Source organism: Mytilus trossulus, chromosome 12, assembly GCF_036588685.1.
Source record: "Mytilus trossulus isolate FHL-02 chromosome 12, PNRI_Mtr1.1.1.hap1, whole genome shotgun sequence".
Lineage (NCBI taxonomy): Eukaryota > Metazoa > Mollusca > Bivalvia > Mytilida > Mytilidae > Mytilus > Mytilus trossulus.
The window spans coordinates 57287118-57299570 of NC_086384.1; the positions used below are offsets into that span (position 1 = coordinate 57287118).

The following is a 12453-nucleotide window of genomic DNA, read 5'->3' on the forward strand; positions in this document are numbered from 1 at the left end:
TCGCATTGTTTTAATGTGCATGTCCACAGTAAATAGATGGTAGTTCAATTGTTTTCGGTTGCGAATGTCTATGATTCTTGCGTATTATTAATCAAGCCTCTGGTTTTCGCGTTTTAGTGATTTTATGCGGTTTTATCAAGAACGGGTGCTCATTAGTCGTCTTCAAAAAGGTCAGATAAAAGTGAGAAAGAACGTTCTTCAATTGTATTACCTTGTCATATTTATCCTTTCCAGTGAAAACTAATAAAATAGGAGGGTCGTAGTTACCAGAACTATCTTGTTCGTTGGTTGTTCGATGGCAGTGGATAGAATCAAACCAAAAATCAACATACTCTGAAACATTTCAACATATATACTAAGTAGTTAGATAGAGAATTTTAAGAGACTTACTGAAATAATTTCGATATATGTGTTCTAACAAGAAAAAATGTTAACACCATTATAATCTCTTATATACCTGAACAACCAAATATAACACTACAATTTTTTTTTATGGTTTGTCCTAGTTTACCCATACTCTTTGAACTTATTGAATATTCTAATATTCTAATATGGTCGTTTTTGATCATTAGAAACTTTCATTTATTGACAAATCGATTTAAACTTTCACGGCTAGTGATCTAAACAAAATCGTTTCTGCAATTAAAAACGTGAGATGGTTTTCCGGTTATGCTTGAGTTGAGTCATTGTCGCCGCTTTTGAAGGAATGTACAACCTAAAAATTGCAATTAGCTAATTCAACTGATGAAATATTGCAAATCGTGAATAGTTATGCTGTGGTGAATGCTTCCACGAAGAGACTCTTGCAACATCAATAGTTCCACAAGAAGTTGTGGAAATTTGACATTAAACTTTTGAGATGTTTGTTTTTACAGACTTGCAAATTCAAATTTCTTTTTTTTCTGTCCCTGACACTGACTGTTGTTTATGGCGGCTTAACCACTTCCACAAGTTGATTGACGACTTAATAAATCAAAAAAAATTGTCAATCTTCATTATTTTCTGCATAAGGTGATCGGTTCTGTTTGAGGACATAATATAAACAAGAGGCTCTCAAGAGATTGAATCGCTCACCTTAATTATTTTGGTTAAATCTCTCATCAATGATTATTTTGGCTTTTCAATTTATTTAAATGTTTTTTGGATCGTCCTATTTTCTTCAAAAGCCAAAAAAAATAATCATTTTCTCCTATGTTCTATTTTAGCCATAGTAGCTATGTTTCTTGACATACAAGGAAATAAAATATAAAATTTATACTAAATACTCTGAATCTCATTTAGCCTAAGTTTGGCTGAAATTGATACAGCAGTTTCAAAGGAGAAGGTTTTTTAAAGTAAGTCAACATGATGAACAAATTGCGAAAAAAGTCCTTAAAGGGCAATAACTCCTTAAGGGGTCAATTGACAATTTTGGTCAAATTGACTTAATTGAAGATCTTACTTTGCTGAACATCATTGCTGTTTACAGTTTATTTCTATCTATAATTATATTCAAGATAATAACCAAAAACAGCAAAATTTCCTTAAAATTATCAATTCAGGGGCAGCAACCCAACAACAGGTTGTCTGCTTCATCTGAAAATTTCAGGGCAGATAGATCTTGATCTGATAAACAATATAGCCCCTGGTCAGATTTGCTCTAAATGCTTTGGTTTTTGAGTTATAAGCCAAAAACTGCATTTGACCCCTATGTTCTATTTTTAGCAATGGCGACCATGTTTGTTGATAGATCATAACGTCGGATACAATTTACAAACAAGATACCCTAAGGAACATTCAGTTAAAGTTTGAAAGTATTTTGCCCAGTAGTTTCAGAGGAGAAGATTTTTGTAAAAGATTACTAAGATTTACGAAAAATGGTTAAAAATTGACTATAAAGGGCAATAACTCCTTAAGGGGTCAACTGACCATTTCCGTCATTTGACTTATTTGTAAATCTTACTTTGCTGAACATTATTGCTGTTAACAGTTTATCTCTATCTATAATAATATTCAAGATAATAACCAAAAACAGCAAAATTTCCTTAAAATTATCAATTCAGGGGCAGCAACCCAACAACAGGTTGTTTGATTCATCTGAAAATTTCAGGGCAGATAGATCTTGACCTGATAAACAATATAGCCCCAGGTCAGATTTGCTCTAAATGCTTTGGTTTTTGAGTTATAAGCCAAAAACTGCATTTGACCCCTATGTTCTATTTTTAGCAATGGCGACCATGTTTGTTGATAGATCATAACTAAGGATACAATTTACAAACTAGATACCATAAGGAACATTCAGTTAAAGTTTGAAAGTATTTTGCCCAGTAGTTTCAGAGGAGAAGATTTTTGTAAAAGATTACTAAGATTTACGAAAAATGGTTAAAAATTTACTATAAAGGGCAATAACTCCTAAAGGGGTCAACTGACCATTTCCGTCATGTTGACTTATTTGTAAATCTTACTTTGCTGAACATTATTCCTGTTTCCAGTTTATCACTATCTATAATAATATTCAAGATCATAACCAAAAACAGGAAAATTTCCTTAACATTACCAATTCAGGGGCAGCAACCCAACAACGGGTTGTCTGATTCATCTGAAAATTTCAGGGCAGATAGATCTTGACCTGATAAACAATATTACCCCATGTCAGATTTGCACTAAATGCTTTGGTTTTTGAGTTATAAGCCAAAAACTGCATTTGACCCCTATGTTCTATTTTTAGCAATGGCGACCATGTTTGTTGATAGATCAAAACTTTGGATACAATTTATAAATTAGATACCCTAAGGAACATTCAGTTGAAGTTTGAAAGTATTTGGCCCAGTACTTTCAGAGGAGAAGATTCTTGAAATAGTTTACGACGACAGACGACGACAGACGACGGACGACAGACGACAGACGACAGACGACAGACGACGGACGACGACGGACGCCAAGTGATGGCATAAGCTCACTTGTCCCTTCGGGACAGGTGAGCTAAAAAGAAGATGTCGTATGATTGCCAATAAGACAACTCTTAAAAAAAGACCAAACGACACAGAAAATAACAACTAATGGTAACCGTACAGCCTTCAACACTGAGCAAAGCCCATATCGCATTGTCGGCTTTAAAATCCCCGAAATGACAAATGTAAAATAATTCAAACTAAAAAATTGACGGCCTAATAAATGTACAAAAAATAAATGAAAAACAAATATGTTACACAGCAACAAACGACAACCACTGAATTACAGGCTCCTGATTGTGGACAAGCACAAACATTCAGAATGCGGCAAGGTTAAACATGGTAGCGCTTTCCAAAGCATTCCCCTAACCTGGGACAGTGGTGTAACAGTGTTACAGAAGAATACACTATTAAAAGAAGTTTGAAAACGCTTTACTTGTCGGATGGAAATACATCTAACAAAAACACACAGTGGACGTGGCAAAAATACACTAAATACATATCGGAGAGTACTTGCAGTTACACAGTAGTTCAAAGCCGATTACAACTAAGGAAAGAAATCATGCTTTTAAGACTAAATTTGTAATCAGTACATATCCAACATACACTTGACTTAGTGTAAAGACGTCATAAAGAAAAACACGACCTTGTGCAATGCCATGATACAGGTATCGACTTATGATAAATCTGTGAAAGATCATATGTATTTAACAATAATATATAGTTCGCTTTGAATTTACTGATTTTCAAATCTATACTAATACCAATAAAAACAATATTCTAAGATCTTACTACAGTTTTGAATACGTTTGTTTAAATGATCGGTTAGTGAACCAGAATATCATATACTGTTCAAACCATGTTGTATCAGTCAGACAAAGTCCATGTATATACAACTTCATGGGTTCGTATTGTTTGCATTCAACGTTTTTAATTGGACATTTATGAACGATTGATGCTGATTCGCGAAGTCTTATCGATTTTTACTTAACATGAAATTGGTATATACATTTGTGTTATTTTGGTCTATATTTGGACAGGAGTCACCTAAAACATAAAAACATAAATCTAGAATAACTTTATATTATACATCCTTTTTATGTATCTAAAATTCAGTTATTATTATTTTGCTATAGCATTTGATTTCCTGGTAAGAAAACATACCTCCAATGTGCCGAAAATCTGCAGAACACTTCGGTTCTGCTTCTTCACTTAATATGTCGTCCTTCATATCTGCAACTACTAGGTATACTGCACTATTTGTCAAAAATGCTTGATGTGTAGCATAAAATTCTTTTTGCCCTGCAAAGTCCCATAATTCACATCATGCATATAGGTTTTGTGGAGTTTTTGCAGTTGACTTAGTAAATACATTAGCCATCAAATCCTTAGGCATAACCAATAAGGAAGACTGATTTTTATCCATATTTACCTTCATGCCATTTTTTCTGTCTATTTTATTAGAATCCGTATTATCAGAATGATTTATAGTACTATAGTTTATCTGATCTACCTGCATAGTTGCATCGTCTCTGTTATCAGCTAGGTCATCAGCTGTTATATCCATCGGATAGCCATTGTTAACGTCAACTGACTTATTAACTAGTACATTATTTTCTGATTGTGTTAATTTAGTTGATACTTTTGTTCTTTTAGTACTTTCTATATCATCCATTTTTGTTTTCCCATTTGGACTAAGTGCTCTATCCATCCGTTCTTTCTTGTCATCAATTTCTGATAGAAAAAGTAAACTTGTAAACTTGTATTTCTTAACCATAATACCATTTTATTACAAGTTTCTAGGCAATCAAATGTCATTATAGAACATTTTCCATACCAGTATTACGGGTTGGAATCTTTATTTTTGTTTATCTATTATAAAATCTTTGATTATTACGTTTATTAAGCTAATATCAGCTTTACTTGAAATGAAATGTTTGTATGTCTATGCATGTTCAAAGTACAACTCAACTACAGCAAATGGAATATCCAACTAGGGAACAGACATATTGTCAACTTGGCAAACAAATCTTGCCCTATATTAACGTCCGATTTGCTTTGTATGATTTATAAATTGGAAGTCAACGTTAAATCTGAAGTCTTGTTTAGATAAAGTGCAACGTTAAAGAACCCTTGCTTCACATCTTTAAGGCAGTAAATTGCTGCCACTGATCACCTTAGGACTTTTTCCATTGACAGTACCAATGTCCCGCCTTTAATCCCGGCCATACCACTATCACGGGTGTCATTCGGTTTAACGAGATAAATGATCGTGAAAGAATATCTAACGGCGGTCAAGTATTGAGAGACGATCGTGAAAGCTCTGCTAACGGATCGTGAAAAACATTTAATATAAATTCTGGTAGGAATCTTTGACAAAATCGCTTATATTTCAAAACGCGGAACAAATCCGAACAAAAAGTATGTCTGTCAAAACTTCCTCAACATAACTGTGAAAGAAGATAAAGAAATATGCAGTACTTTATGAAAAAAATACAACAGGCGCAATGCATGTCTATGAAGTTAATTACAAATAACATGCTTTTTGTACCCATAATGGTCATATTCAGTTTATCATGATATATTTGAAATTTAATCTTTGATGATTCTGATAGTACAGTAAAATTAAAGTATGTTCTTCCCATAAAAGTATTGATTTGTATATGAAAACCTTGAATTTGATCAGGCAACGCATTATTTTGATCGTGAAAGATAATACATGACCAGACTTAAAACTAGTCATCAGAAATCAGTATTTCTTTTAACATTTGATAAATCTGCAACTGGTTGAAGCCTGTAACTATTTTGATAAGGATGAACATTAAAGCTGTTATTTTTTTCTATTTAATACTTTACCTCGAAAGTTAAAAAAAAACAAAATAAAAACGTGTCTAAATAAGTGTGAAATATTCAGCTCTGAGATTCGGTCAAGTGCAATTTAGGCAGACCGACACTATTAAGCAATACTATGGATATGCAACGTTTAAACCAAAATGATATCCATCAAACCAACAATTACAGCAAAACAGCATTTACATGAGTAACTTGAGATTGAACGATAACCAACATTTTGTACAAAAGTACTATCTGAAGTTCTTTATATACAACGCAGATGTGGATTGATTTAACTATATACTACAGACTATATAATACCAGAGCGCAAATGCTGTAATGTCTCGTCTGCTTTACTTATGATATTATATTTGTTGAACGTCTATAATATCAAATGTTTTACTAGAAGTGTCAAATGCGTTTACGATTGTCAATGGTTCATAAAAAGAGTTCAAGGTCAGATGAACCATGTCATACATATCTCTATAAATATCCCGTACACCAAATAAATGTCTTCAGATCCTTATAGTGCCTTATAAACTGACTAATGTAAAAGTTATGATTGGCCAATTAATTCGTAACATAAGGTCAAAAGTATATAAACCCTGACCGGCAGCCAGACAAAGACATCTTACTATTATTCAATATATCACATACAAATTACGTCATCATGGTTATATATGATACATGCAGACAGACATGTACACCATACACGAAATACCTTGGCGCTATAGCAAACAGAAATATATCCAAAAGGCTAAACAACAGAAAACGAACATTGCCGAATGATGCATGATAATAAGTTCGATGTTATTTGAACCTTGCAGAAGTCGAAAATGTACACCTAACAATCATAACAACAGACTGTTTTCCTTAAGCTTAACGCATCCGCGAATCGGACTTGACCACAAAAATGAATCTTCATCCATGAAATGAGGCAAATTCGGGGTCAGGTGAATCCTGTCTGACGGACATGTAGCTTATATGATCTAATATACAAAATGTGGGTATCCTATAACTCGTAATAAGTGAGTTCTTCACATGACAATAAAAAGCTTCATCCTACAATCATCCAACTATTTTACATTTCATTTTCTGAACAAAATAATACTTTGAAATGCTTAAACCTATTGAGGATGTTGACCTATCTAGCTTTTCTCAATACCAATAACACATATTACTTATGATATAATTGAAGAATAATTTGAACGTCTTTGTAGCATCATATCTTTCACGATCCTTTTCACGATCTTCAAAAATGCGGTACGTGATCTTTCACGATCCGAAAAATCAATTTGTGTGTAAAAAGTTCTTTTTTTAACAAGTTTCAGATTATGTTTATAAAAAATAACTATGAGACCATTTGATTAATTCAAATAGAACGCCCTTATTCGGTTAAAAGTAGTTTTTCTAGTCGAATTTGCGAAATATCATGTTTGTTAACTTTTTTATTATGTGATTGAAATGTCGAGAAGCAATATGCCTTTTGTTGTTTTGTAAAAACTATATACTTTTAAAACTGGATATTCTCACATATTGATCATCATGTTGAAACATTTGACAGACAGTTTTATTTTGTCGTTAATTTGTCAGTGTAATTAATTAAATTAGAATATTTATTGACCTTACATATGTCTTCCCGATTAAATGTCTTTCACGATCCGTTACCAGAGCTTTCACGATCGTCTCTCAATACTTGACCGCCGTTAGATATTCTTTCACGATCATTTCTCTCGTTAACCGAATGACACCCGTTACTATGGAGAAAAAAAAACCTTTTGTATGTCTTATATCATTCTACCTGAACTTTTGATTTTGTTCTGATCAATTATTTTTGGTTTTGTCTTATTTTTCTTTCTAACTCAGTATTCTTTCAAAAGATGTCGCTTTTTTATTTGACTTATCGTTTCTGCTCAGAAACCGTTTCAATACCAACACATGTATTTGTTATCAGTTATTTAGTACATGTCGTAAAATTAAAAAAAAAAAGGAATATATTTTGGTTAAAAGAGAGAATTGACATTAACTTGGGGTTCCTAAAATTAGCTGTATGTGAATACCTCACTAACTATTACAGTCATTTAAGTTGAAATCCTTACTTTTTTACCTTAATATTAATAGCAAGATCAAATGTCAATTTGACGTTCAAAATTTTGATGATAAAAAATGCAAACAACACGTTCAATAATGTCACTATTTGAAAGTGTGAAAGTATAAGAATTGTAACAGTTTTATGACAAAACAAAACCCAAAAATAGCTAAATCCAGCTAAGGTCAACTTGGCCTGAAGGAGTTCAAACCTTAGTTTCTTTATGATTTTAAAATTTAAAATGGACAATTTTAAAAAGATGTGTTATAAATCATGTCAGTATCGAAGTACTGACTACTGAGCTGATGAAACCCTCGGCAACTGATAGTCAAGCGGCAGAGGTATCGATCCGGTCCATTGGTGTAAAAAGTAAAAACAAAACGTAAATAATGTCATGCGTTTGATGCGCTTTTCTTGACTTACCTTCCTCAGGAACGTTAATAGCCGAATATTTCAAAGCCGAAACTGTAAAAGAACCGGAATAGTAAAAGGCCTTAATGGCGAAAAAAATACCTAAAAAATAGCCAAATCAATTTAAGGTCAACTTTGTCTAGTGAATTGAAACCTTAGGTTGGTTGACATATGACTCTGACAGGTTCAGTTTGAAGTGATATTAAATTGATAAAAAATAGCAATATCCTGCATTTATAATATTCAAAGTCTCTAGAAAAATATAGTTGTTGACTCAGTGTGAAATGCATGATCATTATTTATCACAACTGAGTATTTGTATACCTTGGCCGATTGTCCATTTTCCATCTTCTATGTTGATTTTGCATCTACGAAAAACAATATCAACACCATCTGTACTAGTAACATCCGATATGCTTTCATTCAACAATCTTCTCATGAGGCACGTTTTTCCAGCTGATTCCTTTCCAACTATCATAATTCTTACAAAATATCTTTTTTCAGTTTCTGACTTTTGCATAAGTTTTTTGAATGCGAGTATATTTTCTACAAAATGAATAAAAACAAATCAAACATTGGATTTTCTTTGTATGTTTCGAATTCTTTTACGGTTGCGAATTTTATAGAGATAATCACAAAAACAGGGTTTTCATTTAGAATTAACTCTTTTAGGGAAACGTTTTCGGTGAAAGCGCATAGAATGTTTACATCATATACTAAAGGCAACAGTATTATACCGCTGTTCAAAACTTATAAATCCATGGACAAAAAATAAAATCGGGGTAACAAACTAAAACTGAGGGAACGCATTAAATATACGAGGAGAATAACGACACAACATTAAAATGTAACACACACAGAAACGTACTAAGCATTAGACAAAATCCTATGAGTATAACAAATATAACATCAAAACCAAATAAATAAATGTGGGATAGATAAGTACCGTCACACGTACTAAATATCTGAATGACTTCATGCAAAACAATACCTCCTCGCCAAAAACTAAAGTTGCAAAAATGAAATAATAATAGAGTTTAAATGTCTTTCCACAGAAAAGGGCAAAGACCTTCTCATACATACGTTCAGTACAAAGAATCTACACCGGACAATCTTGTTTTTTTGCGACGAAGACACTTAATAAGTATCTATTGTACTTTCCGAAAAAAAGGCTGATTTAATTGTTTGCTAATGCATTGTTAACAGTCAAGGTAACGTATGTAAGGAAGATTTTGATATCATATGCAACCGCGGGTGAAGTTAGTTTATTGCTGTAAAGGTGACGAAAGTTTATAATTTAACAATTGTCTTAGATTTTGGTACTGAGATGACCAATGTTGTCAAAATTGTGTTATATGTTTTTAAGAATAAACCCACTAATCAAATCAAATGTGTTTGCACATGCGTATATTACTACTTCAGATTAATGAATTTTATCAAATTGGCTTGCATTTAATAGATTTCATTAACTTAAAACACTTCCAAACTCCAAAATGATGCACATATTGTTTTTAATTCATTTATAATGACTGGTATGTGACGCAATTCGAAATTGACATATTTGACCTAGATACGACAACCGTTATGCTGGATGCTCAAAACTCCTCCCTCTGAAAAATCACATTGTTTTTCATTACAAATGATATAATTGGCATTAAACTCAAGAAAAGTCAGATGTAAGACACATTTCTTTGTCTTGGTTAATTGAAATTTTGTTCTTTATTTGTTCTTAAGGAACACAGTTTAATGTTAATCTCAGCCCAGTTGTCAGTATTTTAGTTAAGGTATGAATGACATATTTTTATTGGTATTTTTATTGGTATTTTTTTGTTATTTTTTCAAATTATTTTATTTGAATGAATGGTACCCTGGGGCAACGTTCATAGTGTGTTTTTTTAAGCAACAAATTTAGCCTTACAGACACCTTAAATGGTTGTAAACGTGCAAACAGCGTTGCTTTTTTTGTACACAATGTATAAATCGAACGTCTCATTATATCAAAACGTGGCTGCGTACAACCAAACGTACGCTAAAAATTTGGCAAAGATGTTCACTGCTGATAGGAAGAAGACCAAATACTACAACATTTATATTTCAAAGTCACCCGTGTTGCCTACATATTATAATAACTTACTGCTACGTATTTTTATCCATCGTCGCTCAATTCCTAATATTACAATCAAAACAACGACTGAAAAAAATAATACAATTTCATAATAAGAATAGAAGTGTTTCAATGTAATTGTATTTCAGATAGCATTACACCAATACATATTTCTGTATATGTATGCAAGAAAGATAAAATACAATTGTACATACAAATGTTGTACATAATGGGAGGTTTAAGATCACGTACAATTGGTAAAATTGCACTTAATATAAGGACTTTAAAGTTCTTCACGTATTCAAGTACAAAATGGAGTTAAACATATGTAGCTCTTAGATGGGGTTGGAGCGCTTCTGGTAAGGTTTTTAAAGAAAAAGTTGCGGACATCTGCAACTAGTTTGTAACTTGCTAATAAGATGAGTTGTGTGACGCTGCTGTAATGCCTAATATAGTAACTATAACTTACAGTATTAACGTTACTTTCCTTGTGATCTTATGATTTGCATTTGTTTCACTTTCAATGTTGATCGTCTTTTCTTTTTATAGCCTAACAGGCACAAATCATGCATAATCCATCTCTAGCTAAGTGTTAAGGGCATATCAAACAGTTCATTTTTGACGTTGAGAATTTTTTCCCTTAAAGATATTTCATTCTTCTATTGACAGAGAATCAAATTTTGCCAAAAAAAAATATATATCGTCAATTTCGTTTTTGCAAAAAATACTGCTGAAAATTGCGCATTTTTGCAATTTTGAAGAAACGAACGTTTTTTATTTTAAAAAAATAAATAGGATTTTTTAATCAACATATACTTATATAATGGGTCTCAAATTGAAGCAAAATAGTTCAAGATGGTAAGAAAAATCGAGCTTTACCATTTAAAGAATTAGGTCTTACTCATATACAGCCAAAAACGTTATGGTTACCCCCAAAAACGGAAAGAAATGAACACTTGAAATGCACATTTTTGATTTTTTTTTAAATATTTCTAACGATGTCGATTTGACCAACGTAAGATATGTTATTCTTTGAAAAAAAATGGAACGTCATAACGTTTTGAAAAATATTTGTCACCATACTCGTTTTTGAGAAAATTCGAGTTATATAATATGGTTTACTACAAATGTATTTTTACACTGTGACTTTTTTGGATAGTTGTCTCGATAGCACTCATATCGCATCTTCTCATTTATAATGGACCAGTATCTGTACGAGATAACAATTCAGTTACATGTAGCTTTACTATTGTTTTCGTCAAAATTGTGAAACCCTGCTGGGAAACATGCAAACCATGAATTACAAACTATTAAAATAATCCCGGCCCTGGTATATTTCATCCCTCTTTTAAGACAAACGTATTACATGTTAGAAATCCGTTTCTGTGTGTCGGTCTATAGTACACAGCAGGGTTATGTTTCATATTATATTTACATTTGGTGTTTTTGTTCTGATTATTCATTTAATATGCCACTTGACGTCCGTCATCCATAATCATTATTTATTTTACCGTTACTTTACAAAGAAGTGTTTTTCTTACACTGATTAATATTACACTGTCTATAATTTCAAATATCGAAAAAATTAAAGAGCACTTGAAATTTTGCAACCAAACACTTGTCTACAATCTCACCGACTCCGTATTATATATTCATGTTGCAGTTTTTATGTTTTTTGTTACAGACTTCTAGCTATAACAAAAATCTGTATGTTGACTCTTAGTGTTTAGAATTATATGTGTCGTTGGGTTGCTGTCGTATTAATGTATACCTTTAAAAAAAAAATCATAAAAAAAGGATTGATTGGGTATAGAAATGTTCACATCTCTGGACTGCTCCCGTCCGACAGTTACGTGTATATCTTTGCTAAAAATTGGGTGCGGCCGTTTAGCTGCTCGGATGTATCATTTTTTTTTGTTTAGTTATATTTGTTTCCTCATACATATAAAATTAGTAAACACCAACATCGTCAGATATTTTCTACGTGTATGTCAGTGTATATATTACAATGTTTTCCTATTTCAATATGTTTTTATTACTTTGTCATCTTTTGTATTACATTGTTTACCGGTTAAAGGTCGTATTCA

At 32.2% G+C, this 12453-nt stretch overlaps 1 protein-coding gene across 1 annotated transcript; it reads right to left on the bottom strand.

Annotated features, from left to right (window-relative positions):
• Positions 1-219: 219 nt before the first annotated feature.
• Positions 220-8802, bottom strand: LOC134692088 (uncharacterized). Its single transcript, XM_063552462.1, has 3 exons — positions 8587-8802; positions 4095-4664; positions 220-333 (listed from the first exon to the last, which is right to left on the bottom strand). Exons 1-2 carry the CDS (start codon positions 8780-8782, stop codon positions 4255-4257), a joined length of 606 nt encoding a protein of 201 aa, XP_063408532.1. The 5' UTR covers positions 8783-8802; the 3' UTR covers positions 220-333; positions 4095-4254.
• Positions 8803-12453: the final 3651 nt, after the last annotated feature.